At 38.9% G+C, this 14,186-nt stretch overlaps 1 protein-coding gene across 10 annotated transcripts in view; it reads left to right on the forward strand.

The window, feature by feature from the left end:
• Positions 1–14,186, forward strand: part of Pam (peptidylglycine alpha-amidating monooxygenase) — a 179,339-nt gene that overhangs the window by 24,728 nt on the left and 140,425 nt on the right. For all 10 annotated transcript variants that reach the window (XM_051154406.1, XM_051154408.1, XM_051154407.1 and 7 more), the window contains exon 3: positions 11,079–11,136. In XM_051154406.1, the coding sequence (XP_051010363.1) occupies positions 11,079–11,136 (58 nt within the window). The remainder of the gene's footprint in view (positions 1–11,078; positions 11,137–14,186) is intronic.

Here is a 14,186-nt window from a genome sequence, read left to right on the forward strand (position 1 = left end):
CAGTCTCGGAGTTCACAATGGGATCAAATATCCTGCAATATAGATGAATATGAATATTTTATTCTAACTGTACTTTTGAGGGCACCACTAACATGGACCTAGCTTGGTACCCTCGCTCAGGATGTCTGGTTCTGAGGTGTTCTCCTCCACTGGCTCTCTGGCACAAGATTCACATTATTTTCCATACTACTTCCCCATTGTTCCTTGGCCACTGCATATTCCTGTCAATTCTTTTTGACTTTCCTCTTTTGTTTTTTTATCTTTTACTCTCCTTTCTCTCATGAAGCAAAATCCTAGTCTATACTCATCCAACTTTTATGCTATACACATTTATTTCTTAGGGTCAAAGTTCCTCCAAACTTCTGGTGACCTCCTACCCTTGAAACTTGGGTGTTGAATTTTCAAAAGAACCTTAAATATTTTAAACTTTGTCTTCTTGTGTTCTGTATCTCAAAGGGTGATACAAATTGTACAAACCACGTATCTAGACCACTGGTCCTCAACCTTCCTAATGCTGGGACCCTTTCATACAGTTCCTCATGTTTATGGAGATCCCCCTCCATCATAAAATTTGTTTCACTGCTACTTCATAACACTAATTTGGATACTGTTATGAATTGTAATGTAAATTGTTTTTTTTTTTAATAGAGGGTTGACAAAGCAGTTGTGACCCACGGGTTCTAATTTCATTTTGATGACTGTGATAAAACACTCCTGGGGGGGGGGGAACCTTAAGGGAGGAAACGACTCATGTGGCCTATAGTTCCAGGTCATGGTCCATCACTGAGGGAAGACAGTGCAGGGATTTAAGGAGGAACTTGAAGCAGAAACCATGGAACATTGCTTGATGGATCACTTGCAGCTTCATTCTTAACTCGCTGTTGTGGATAGCTCAGGAAATGGTGATGCCCACAACATACTGGGCCTTACTCCATCATTTTTTTTTAAACAATCAAGACAGTATGCCACAAACATACCTATAGGACAATGTGACCTGGTTCGTTCATCCATTGGGAATCCCTTCTCAGCTGTAAAATTGGCAGCTAATGCTAACTAGGACACAGGCCATCCTTGACTCTGTTTCCCCTTTCCACTCAAGCACACATACAAGTCATATTTTACCTTTTAACCATCTCCAAAATCCATCCTCTTCTTGTCTATTTTACCGTCATGTCATAGATTCAAACTATTATCATTTCTCTGAACACCTAAATATCCCTTTACAAGGTTCATCTAATTCTTCCATCCATGTCAGTTTCTATAAGAAATGCCAGCGGTTTGCTGCTGCTGTCGAGAGAAACAGGATAGCTAAAGCCTGTGTCAGTAATGGCAAGCCCTATGGGTGCCTCATCTGCTTTTCCAATTCAGCTAAAAACATTGTACTCTGCCTTATGGTATGGCATCTATTTCCTCCATCACGCCAAATTCTCACCAATGACACAGCCATTTTGCTGTGCTAAACCATTGGCAACTCTGCTCCCATGGACCATTTTTTTATAGCTACATGTGCTTTTCCTATACAACATTTAAAACAAAAACGTAATATTAATTTCTGTGATTATTTTCTGAAAAATGGCAGTATGTAAACTATGCAGTGCAGATGAGCCTTACGCATGCGTACAAAGCATAGTGCCTGCTTCTTGGGATTTGCACGGCTGTTGAAGTTTATCATTTGATTAAGTAAATATCGTGGTAAAAAGATACATTTCCTTGTGGTAGAAGTGGAGGTGTAACAATAAACAAGTGTTAAAGATGTGACTATGATAAAAATAGATACATTACAACAGGAGAAGATCATACATAAGCTATTTGACATGGAAATGCTGTGTTTAGGGTAGAGATGGTGGGACAGAACTTTTCAAGGTGGATAGAGTGAGTACATTTGACTTTGAGATTTAGGGTACATCTCTCTCTCTCTCTCTCTCTCTCTCTCTCTCTCTCTCTCTCTCTCTCTCTCTCTCTCTCTGTGTGTGTGTGTGTGTGTGTGTGTGTGTGTGTGTGTGTGTGTGTGTGTGTGTGAAGGGTGTAACTAGTTAGTGTTCCCATAAAGTTCAGAATTGTTTACACATTTCAGAGAAACTTAATGACAAATAAGAAGCCACTAGGTTCAGGTTGGGAAAGCCCCTACTTAAGACAACAGAGTCTCTGTCACATAAATGTCACACACCCCTATCTAGGGACCCAAGTACAAGTCTATTACTTTTATGTTAAACCTTGTTTTGGAAAGCCCATTAATTATACCCCGATACAGTGAGAGGTATGACAGCATGGAAAGATTCTGAGTGGCGTCTTCCTTCACCAAACATCCATTCCCTCCATTGGCTCATTCAAGTTTGTGATTCCTATGAGCTCTTGCCAGGAAAGTCACTTCCATTGAGCTACTTGGCACTGATAACATGTCACCATCAGCCACAGTGTGATTATAGTCCAAAAATAAAAATGGGATTCTAGAAAGAAGCAACCTAAGGATAAAATCCACTAAAACTTGATTCTATATAAAACTCTAATAAGGGGTATCTATGATACAAATTCAGTTCAGCCTCTCTTAAACCATGAATATATTGACACTAAAGAAGATTAAATGTTGAGATTTCAACAAGTAATTTTAGAACTCCCAGTGTTTGCCAGGAATTCTAAATGCTGATGTTTGATGACACTGGTGTGAGAGAGTTACATTCTAGACTGGCATAGCTCTCCAGAGTCGGTAAGGTACAGTTACATACAATGAAGAAGATGAGAAAAGACTTAAAGAATCACTGCAGATGGCATCATATAAACCGTTCATCCATGGCTTCTGCTTCCAGACTTAAAATGGAGGAAGACGAGTAGGACTACATGAAAAAGTGACATCTTGGCATTGTATCTGCAACGATGGCAGTGTATCTGTGTATGCACGTTTGTGCTTGTGGGTGTGTGTGTGTGCATGTACACACATGTGCTTGCATGTGTACATGTAGGAGCCTTTTCTAAATCACTCTCCCTAGTTTTGGGGGCAGAGTCTCTCACTAAATGTAAGACACACTAATAATGCTGGCTGGCTATCTAGTGTGCTCTCTGCCTCCTTTTCAGCCCTAGTACTGCGGTTATATGACACCACCCATGTATTTTTTTGGGGGGATGCTGAAGATCCAAATCCAGGTCCTCCTGTTTGTACAGCAAGCACTTTAACAAATGAGCCATCTTTCCAGCCATTTTCAGTGAACTATTTTAAACTCTAACTTGAAAGAAAAAGTAATTTAGCCTGAGTTTAGTGTGTTTGCCTGAGGAAATCTTTTATTCTTTGAATGATGTGCCTTTGCTCCCGGCTTCTTTTTATCCCGGGGTGGGATGGACGGTATATGTTCCTCCGAGTTCAGCTCAGCACCAGTATTTTAGTCAGCAGATCTGCTGCTGTGATGAAACCATGACCAAAAGCAACTTGAGGAGGGCGGAATTTGTTTTGTCTTACACTTTGGACTCCGTCCATTATTTAAGGAAGTCAGAACAAGAACTCAAGGCAGGAGCCTGGAAGCTGGACCTGAGGAAGCTGTGGTGGAGTGGTGCTTACTAACTGGTTACTCAAGGCTTGCTCAGCCTGCTCTCTTGTAGCACTCAGGACCACACTGCCCCTAGTAAGCTGGGTCCTCCCACAGCAACTATCAACCAAGAAAATGCACCACACACTTTTCCATTAGGCAGTCTGGTAGGGGCATATTCTCAATTGAGATTCCATTTTCCATCGTCTAGAACGATTGTAGCTTGTATCAACTTGACATGACCACTAGCCAGCACAGTTTCTTATGAATATATTCAAGTCACTTCGAAAAACAGCAACTTTATTCCATTACCTATTGGGGTTATATATTTGGTCAAAGTTCTCTAGAGATACTGACGTGATAGTAGGTACTCAGATTTTCATCGGTATTGATGCCGTAGCTTGAGATGGAGTGGGAATACACATGGGTAATTGGGTCCCATAGTTATCAAGACTATGAAGGCTGATTGCAAGATAGAGGCCCCGTGTGACTCAGCCCAGATCAAATGTCCTGAGAATCTGAGAGCAACTGCCATAAATCCTACAGTCCAGAGGCCACAGAGTCTGGAATTCTGATGCCCAAGTGCAAGAAATTACATCCCAGCTCCAAGTAGGAGAGAAAGCGACAAGAAATTATCTTTTCTCTACTTTTGTTCTTTCTGGGTCCCTAATTGATTGACTTATGGTCTGCCACATTGTTTATACCAGTTCACTCAGAATAGCACACAGATTACTTCTACAAAGATGTGCGCATGCGTGCACATACACACACATACCACACACACGCATGCACATGCGCATACACACTTGCACTCATGCAAGTATGAGCATGCGTACATACACACAAGCTTTCCCACCTCTCTCAAATTCCTTAATTCAGTTAAGTATGAAGTAAATCAACCCAGATAAAGTAAAAATACTGAAAAATATTTTATAAATGTTTTCTTCCTTGTAATAAAAATTCTTGCCAGAGAAACCTGCTCTTCTTCAGTCTTTTCCTCATTTGTGCTGACAGAAACTCCAGTCATCCTGGGACCTCATGGTCTTTGCATAGAGATAAGTGATTTAAAGCACAGTGAATGTAAAGAGCATGGAGAGCTTTGTGGATCCTTTACGTTTTGGCGTGGATTGTGTGTGTGTGTGTTTCTAAAGAGGTTATGACCTACTTTCTGAGTAACTACTTACTCTGAAACACAAAACAAGTTTCTATGTGAGACGGTTCTGCTTTTGCTGGGCATTGTTTTCTTCATCTATATTTTATGGTATACATCATGGTGATTCAGTGTGTACACACGCGCACACACACACACACACGCACACACACACGCACACACACACACACACCATTAAGCAAATTATACACTACTGTCCTTCATTGTCTCACTATTTTGATAGGTGTGGTTACTTAACAACAGATAATTATGGTAAGTTACCAGAAACTATGCTATACACAACAGAATATTTTCCAAAGACCAGACAGTTGCAAAGCCAGGAAACTGAGCCATATTACCTATTTGGAAGCCTATATTGGTCACTGCATCCTCTAGTCTTCCCCGTAAAGCCAGTCTGGGGAATTCTTTCGCCTGCACAATAAAATGATATTATCCAATCAGGATCAAATCATAGCATTCAACATTAGAATGGAATGGTACCTTTGGTTTCCCAAAACAAAAATTACTGGTTTTATGTTAACAGCTTCCACATGTAATAGTATACAGCTGGCTTTGTTTGTCCCATAATAATTTAAATAAGCAGTTGGCTTTATTAGCCTCCTTTTCCATAGAAACTATTGCATCTCAGTTTCTTTGAAAGGACAAAATAAAAACAAAGACAAATATTTCTTAGATTAAGACGGCCATTCCTGAACCACTGTCTCTATAAGTACTCATCGTTAAAAATGCTTAGTAATTGTATATGACAGGAGCTCCTAAGCAATAAGGTGTGTTTCTAGCATATCATTTTCTTTTTAAGGAAAAAAATATGCTTTTTCCTATATAGTTCCCAATAACTGCAGTAAGGAGGCATCAGCATTACCATATCTCCCTTGACTCAGAGTTGGCTGATGTGCCATAACAGATAGCACTAGAAACTGTGAGTATGTAGATTCCTATTATTTCTCCCTTTTAAACATCTGAGCCTTATTCCAGCAGTTGGAATTCGCAGGACTTTGCAGACAGTCCCCTGGCACGAAGCTCTAATTCAGTGTTCTTCCTAGTGTAGAAACAAACATTCACAATGATGCTGATGTACAGAAGAACACCGCATCAGAGCTTGCTGCTGGCAACTGGGTCATTATTGAAGCATCCTCCCCAGGACCCTGTGTTCAAAGGAAGAGACAATTATGGTGGGCAACAAGGTCCTATTTTGGTGTCTTCCACAGACATTAGGGAGAAGCATTGAAATGAGTTATGAATATGTGCTCAAATAACTTTACTTTGCAGAAGCTCAGTGGTGACAACTGAATAGCTGTGCGTCTGCTCTAGGCCACTGCCTTCCATCATCAAGCTTTTATGAAACATTTGCAGGTGCTACTGGGAATTTAGGGGACTTGGATTCAGCTTCTTACTAAATTCTTATATGTCTTTGATTTTTTTTGTGGCCTCCATTAATCAGATAAACAATTGAAGTTGTGTTTTAAGAATGATAGTTTTCAAATATTAGAGACATTAAAAAATAATCTTTAACTGTTCCTTTTATTATTTTTCTGTTTTGAGATAACGTCACACTATATAATCTTTGCTAGCCTGGAACGTGTATGTAGACCAGGCTGGCCTCAAATTCAGTGATCAGCCTGCCTCTGTCTCCTGACTGATGGAATTAAAAGGGGTGCACTCCCCCACCTTGCTTCTTTTTTCCATATTGTAAAGTAAAGCACTTTAGAAAACTGGATATAAATTTTATTTTCTCAAACCTAGATCATTGCTTTTCCTACATACAAGTTGATAATCTTCCGTGGTTTAATTTTTACATCTTGAACAGAATTCTGTCATGAAGCTATCTGATGGTGTTACCGTGGTAAACAGCTGAGATGAAAACTTCTGAGAGGAAACCATAGGCTCAGTAAATATTCCTTTAAAAAGCGTAATAGGCTAAATTCTGACAGAGTGCATAAACTATTTGAAATTTCATTACCTTTTTATATTTGTGTATGTGTATCTAAGTGTATATGTGTGGGAACTTGTGTATTATGATGAACGTGTAAAAGTCAGGGACAACATTTGGCAGTCACTGCTCTCCCTCTACTAGGTAGATCCTGGGGCTTGAACTCAGGCTGTCAGGCTTGACAGCGAGCCCCTTCTAACACTGTTGAACAGCAAAGGCTGAAAGATCGAGATATTGTTAAATAACTAGTGTTCTTAGTGTTCCTCATTTAAAAAGCGTAATTGGTTTTGTTGGCCCATATCATTGGTATAATGATTTCCTCAGTTATTTATATGTCATGAGAAAGGATCTTGCTGTGCTGTTCATTCTGGCTATCCCAGAAGTCACTAAATAGCCCAGAATGGCCTCAGACTTTTGGCAATCTTCCTGTCCCCAGCCTCAGGAGTGCTGGGGTTATAATTGTGAGCCAACACCACTTGCACTCACTCTATTTAACAATGTGCAGCCCTCTTTTCTTAACCACACTGCCAGTGTGCTGCTTTGTAAAAGGTTGCTTGATCACTGATTTATCACAGTTAATACACAAAAGACACATAGTTATAGTACTTACATCTAGACAGACTGGATCTTACAGCATGTGATTTCAGCTTAAAGCGCATGTGTTATTGGTAGCCAACTATAAAATTAATATGTTCCAATATAAAATTATAATCACCAATATAATCTAATGCTTTGACAAATACCATTGCCCAACCAATTTTCTAGTAAACTATACCTAAGGAGAAAAAATTATACATTTACTTATGAAGAAATTTAATTTTATTTGAATATAGAATTTACTCTTTCTAAAAAAGAGTCATGAGATTTTTAAGGACGAGTCATAGTCACAAACTTAAATAGATTAAATTTAATGCCACAAAGAACTAAACCTCACTATCTCTGATGGTCTTACAGACATAAACTAGAAGGTTTTTAATCCAAATCTGACACTAACCACCTTGGTGGCCTTAAATGAATCAACACAGTAATTGTTCTGTTAAAAAAAAAAAAAAATAAAGAGATGTCCTGTCAGCTAAGCGTCGGCAAAGAGTGTGCATACTCACTCCCCCCAACCTTGAGAAGAATGAAGATGTCATGAATCATATGTACCCCCATTTGTCTCTCTAGTTGCACCCCGAAAGCGGTGAATACTTCACATAGATTTTGGACTTTTACCTTAATTCTAAGTACCATATTGTGGTAACAAAATATTTCAAAACAGAAGTCTGTGTGGTTTTCAGAGCTTTCAGCCAAAGGCAAATTATTGATTTGCTATGCTGTGTTTTAAACGTCCTCAATTTTAGGGAAATGCCAAATATTATTTTCTCCATGCAGAAATTATTCTTTATCTCAAAAATAGGGTAGTAGTCAGATTGTACATCAGTCTATTATGGTTCATGGCAGACACTGATACTGATCCATTATAGACTTTCTCTCCCAAAATAATTGAGTAAGAGACTTGTCTCCTGCCCACTTCATTGTTTTCTTCCTTTCTCTCCTTCTAGCTCTCATTCTCCCTTCTCTCCCCACCCCCACCCCATATTTTTATTTCCTTTCCTGTCTTTATCTTTTTTGCAATTGGCTTTAGCAGCCTAGGAAATAACCAGCAGAAGTGTAAGCATTTCATTGTTAAAGGAGTTACAGTGGAAGGATATCAATTCCTGAGAAAAAGACATTCCCAGATTTCCCTGATTTAAATTCAGCAGCTCATGAGAACAGGAAGCCCATGGATCTGATTTCCAAGCCGTTTTCTGTGTTGTGTGCATTAATATATATATATAATCTTCATTTATTTCATTTTTGCTGTAGCTTTTATCCAGCGAATCAGGTCATACAATTTGATATATCTTTTAACTCAATAACTTCCCTGTTTCAGAAGTCACTTGAACTGGATCACAGCAAAAGACTAAAGCCAAGATTTATTTTTTCAAATTAAAAAGAATTTTGGTTTCATTTCCATTTCATGCCAGCCATTTGGATTTTGTTGTTGTTGTTGTTAATATATGCTTAACTACTTTGATGTACTTTTGTTGCCATGTTTGCTTTTACGGCATTCTTTGTCATACAGTGTTGGGTTCTCTGTGACACGTTAAATAAGCTGCTGTCCTTGGGGGTCTCCAAGGCCTGATGCGAGTTAAAGTAGATGGGCAGACTCTGTCCTCAGGAAAGCTTATCCACGTTGAACTACGTGAACCTTGCCTGAGCAGAAAGGAGGCAACCTTTTAGATTTGGGGTGTGCTGGCGATCATGAAGAGGTTTGCCTCTGTGCACAGCTCATCTGGATTTGTTAATTGGCATGACTGGGAGGAGAAACAAGCTTATTGTATCTTTATGGCAGGATGCCTTAGCGTGGGCCAGAGCAGGGCACCAGAAGCTGAGCAGTGTCCCTCCAATGGGAGAAGACAGTTTGAGACAATAGATTTACATCTTAAGAGGCGGAGGAAGGACTTAGAATCGTAACCTTTGCAAAGTACCTAGTTTAATAGGCATCCAGGGACCTAGCCCTGTGTACTTATTTTAGGCTGGTGCAAACAATAATTTTTGTTTGTAGAAGGAAGCAAGAGTCTTAAGAGATGGTGGAAACTTGGGTTAGTGTGTGATCAAGTCTCTTGTGTATATTTATATGAGAGAGGCAAAAAAAAAAAAAAAAAGGTTTGAGCTGAGAATCTGAAATTTTGGAAGTCTAGGGTTGTTGAGAAGAGAGCTCCGAAGAGTGTGACTAGAATTTGATCAATGGGACACCTTTGTCTATAGAGCATCCTTAAAGCACTATTATACCCCGGATTGCATTGGATTCCCTGTGTACCAAGTACATTATAGCAGTGTGTTTTGAGGTTGAAAGGAACCAATTTTTGAAAAAACATGGCACTTAGTGACATCACAATAAATGTTAATTATTTTTATTACTAGGTTGAAGGTGGAGTGGCCATGTCTGCCCACTGCGTTGGAATCTCTTTAAATAGCACAAAAGAAGGAAAACAGGAAGCTTGTGCTTGACACAGAATAAGCATGATTCTGGAAATAGCCGCAGAGGTTATAGTCACAAAATAGATGTGTTCTAAATTTCTTATAGCTCTTGATGTTCAAATACAAAAGAATATCAAGATAGTTACTTTCGAAATAGTAATGTTTTATAACATTAGTTCTATAACATTATAAAACATTTATGAATTATTTTAGCCATGGTTGTAAGATGTTCAGAAGCTATTTTGTCTGTGTATCTCTTGGGTTCTGTATGCAAAGCTCATTGCTCCAGCCCTCTTGTGCCTTAGCCTCCTGTGTAACTTGTAGCATTTTGCCACCTATTTTCTAGAAGAGATGTTAAGAAATGAAACTGTTTTCTCTACTTTAAAAATGTCATAAACAAAAGCAGTAATAATGACTGAATCATATTTTCATATTTTTTCAAATTTTACCCTACCTGTTTTGTGTGCTCCAGCCTCTTTGTTTTCTAAGACAGAGGTTTAAAAAAAAAAATAGCTTAAATGCATGAGTTTTAGCTGCTAACTGTACTTTAGAGCCACTAGGATGGTCTAGGTCCACATTGCCGGGGTCTGTTGATTCTAGCACTTTGCAACAGTAATGCATGAAGGATGAATTATTAACTGAGTGCAGCTCCCTTTGTGTTATGAACCACAGCACACACTTCACTGCATACAGATTTCCACTCAGGCCTGTTGCAGAAGCCTGCTCACCTCAAGTTGAAGCCTTTGTTGGGCAGCCTCTCTTGTTTAGTTTAGAAATAGACTCTTGCTATAATGTGCAGGCTGGCCTTGAACTTGGGGACTCAAGTGGTCCTCCTGACTCGTTTCCAGAGCACATGAGACTATAAGCACACACCAGTACACCTGGCTCACTAAGTAGTGTAAGGTTAATGTACGTGATAATGCAGGAGGAGGGGCAATTTAGAAAAGAGGACACAGTAACTGCGAAAGCAAGGCTATTTTGATATTATGTTGATTTCCTAAATGGATTACGTGAAAAGTTAAAATAAGAGAGTAGCCATATGCAGTATTATCTCTAAAAACCAACTTTTGCTCTTAGTATTTCTAGCATAAGTAAAATGATATGAGAAATTATTTAATTTTATGAATAGCAAAGGTCAGAACCACCTCTTACAGTTTTCAAACCAGATCCATTTTCTATATTTTTACTGAAGCATTTAAAATGTTGCCTTTTAAATATAACTCATGATGGTGACCCTTGTAAGCAAGTTTCAAAATTGTTCATAAAAGCACCAATGGGGAAAAATTAGTATATCTAAGTTATTCCAACTTAGTCCGTCTGCGTTCCTGCTGCCCAGCCCTCAGCAGGCTTTCTCGCTTCAGAGGAGCAGTTTTCCTGCTGTGTATTTAAGAGTTCTGATTTCACCTTTAGTCTTCGTCACTTAACACGGATTTTATTATGTTCCTCTTTTTAACAGTCTGACACGTACTTCTGCATGTCCATGCGTCTGCCTGTGGATGAGGAGGCCTTTGTGAGTAAGTACTCCTTGGATAGCGGAGGAAGGGTGAACAGCCATTTGAAATCAGTAAAAGCTTCTCTCTTTGACGGTTCTGAGCATATTAATCTTCTGTTGTCAATTTCCAAAATGCATTTATCATGCCTAATGCGAAAAGAAACTACAAGCAGCCACTGGAGACAAGATTACAAACTGGATCTGGAGAGATTTATGAGTAGTGGTAGTTAAGGAGTTGTGTGCAGATGTCAGCGATCACCAGGGCTGTGTGGTCCCTTTTGTACAGTATTGGCTTTCTGTCTGTGTCTGGATTCTTAATTTCTCTTCATTCAACAAAGCTGTTGACCTGATGGCTCATGTTATAGAGAGACTATGGTTAGACTCAACAGTGGGAAGGTGAATATTTTACCCATCAAACAGGTCGGTGTAGAAAACAGAGAGAAATGGAAGAGAGGGCAGGAGGGAGAAGGAATGCCCAGTCTCTTATTTGTATAGTAGGCTAAGAAGACTCTTAAATGACAGGCCCTTTCCAGGTGTGTCTTTCAGTCACCTAGGAGAAATGACAAGGTGCCATCTGTTTCTATCTAGATTGTTTTAATTTAAGCATCCCTTGTGATGGACGTTTACTGTTTAGGGAAAGAATGAGACTGACAAATTATTTGTGTTCTTTTTTTTTTTTTTTTTTTTTTTTTTTTTTTCCTTTTGTTTTCTGCTTTGCTTTTCTGGTTTAAAATGTTGATGTTTAGAAGTTAATGATAATGAGAGTTGTACTTGGGTCCCCTGCAACTAATTTTCAAGTGGGTTGCCAGAAACGGCTATTATGTGACGAGCAGAATGTGTACAGTGTAGCCATGGGGCAGACAGAGAATGAATTTTCATGAAGTGCTTCCCACAGGGATGCCCATTATAGACCTGCAAAGCCAGAACGATTTGCATGTAGCTTTTTTTTTTTTTTTTTTTTTTTCTCTTCTCTGCACTCTGCTGCAACGAAGACGACGACAAAACACAACCTATAGCATCACTCTGTACAGGATTGCTCCGTGGTTGATCCCTCGGAATGAGAACAGCACCTCGACAGGCAGAACATGGCCTGAGGGGCTTTCCAAGAGCAAGCTTAGGGACGTCGGTGTTTTCCGAGTCTAAACTGAGTAACTTTAAAAATAGAAAAACAACTTAAGTCCCCAATTATAGTTCTTTGAGTAACTGCATATGTAACTTAAAATATGTTCATTCACATCCCTGTGTTTGGCAGCCTACGGGAGAATAATATTTGCCTATAAAATGTGTGTGTGTGTGTATATATGTGTGTGTGTGTGTATATATATATATATATATATATATATATATATATATATATATATATATATAAAATCAGTATTATGTCTTCTCTGTTTAAAGTTCAGGGGTGGCTTTAATTTCTCCTGTTTCACATTTGTTTTATGGCGAGGGCCACCCTGCGCACCTGTGTAAATACAGTTGTCATAGGTTCCAGCAGTATTGGGCAGTTCACACTAACAGTTACTGATTTGTCTCTGGAGGTTGGCAGTGTATGGTTTCAGGGCTGGTCACTCTAAGGACTATAAATACACCCTGGAATGTGTTGTTGCTGCAGGAGTATTAACGTGTTTACTTTCACATAATTTAAAATATGAAGTCCAAGTAAACATCTTCAGTCTTGGGGAACACATGAAGCTCTGTGTTAGAATCAAGCTGCCAGCGTTTCTTTATTTCCATATGCATCGCCTTTCTAAGGTTAAACCATGTTCCGGCTCGTAGGTCATCACACAGTCTTCTGTGATGCTAGCACTTTTTAGCATTTCTTCCTTTTTTTTTTTTTTTTTTTTTTTTTTTTTTATTGCTCTCATGCTCATATTTTCTTACTTGTTGGACAGAGGATTTCTATCAAGATGAGTCTTTTGGGGGTGCCACCCAGCAAGTAGCCTATCAGAGCCACTGCCTCTGAGTGTCTCTAAAACACCTTTTAGGGCACCGCAGTTCAGTGGTCAAATGCAGATTTGACCTTTGGCAGTAGCCACATTCCAAGTGTAGAACTGAAAGCCAACTGCTAGCACCAAGTGATCATTTCTACAAAGGCCTAAGTAAGAGAGGGGCTCAGTGCCAACACTGCATGTAGGCAGGTGACTAGATTGGCCTTCTCAGAGTCCAGAAGTATAAGCTGTGGTTGTGTGTTAACTGGAGCTCACCCATTCTGGAGGAATCTCCTCAGACATGATCTCTGTACATTTTTGTGGCCTGTTCCAGAGTCTGAATCTCAGAATTTATCCTTTCTGATAAATAAGATTTAGTGAGTCTCCTTTAAAGATTAGGTTGGATTTTTTTAAAAGTTTTTTTTATTTTTAAAAAAAAAAATGGATTATGTCAGCTCTATTTGCTCTTCTTAAGGTGCTTGGCTCCTGAGGACAACGTCCTCTCTTCATGTATGTGTACACACATAGTACCCACACATGCATATGCATGTACTCATACAAAATATTAATAATTCTCAGTATTTGTGCCTATGTGACTTATTTAACTCATTAAAAAAATACATGTACTTATTGAGAAATACCATGACCACCATAATGAATTTAATGTACATACACATATGTCAAACTTATGTGTGAGCATATAACAACTATACCATATTTTAGAATTATGCTGAAATAATAAATTTGAATTAAAATAGGTATCACTCTAATGACAATACGGAATTTTATATTTTGAACAAAATTGGAGCTTCTCATAAAACACTGACTTTGTTTATAACAAGAGTTCAGAGACTTGCATGGATGGAGGTAAGATAAGATCTGCATTTGACCACTGAACTGTGGCACCATCTAAAAGGTGTTTTACAGACACTCAGAAGAATTGGCTGTGACAGCAGCTCACTCAGCCAAGAAATCTGACTGTCATCTTCATTCCCTTGCGTCCCCTCACATGGATGGCCAGTAAATAAATGTGTCTTTTCCTTATGGCCGCTCCCTGCCTGCCAGATTACTCTGTAGACACGTAGCTGAACTCAGAAGCAAATTAAATTAATCTAATGATTCACTGTTTTTCTTTTTCTTGCAC

Source organism: Acomys russatus, chromosome 12 (assembly GCF_903995435.1).
Source record: "Acomys russatus chromosome 12, mAcoRus1.1, whole genome shotgun sequence".
NCBI classification, from domain to species: Eukaryota; Metazoa; Chordata; class Mammalia; order Rodentia; family Muridae; genus Acomys; species Acomys russatus.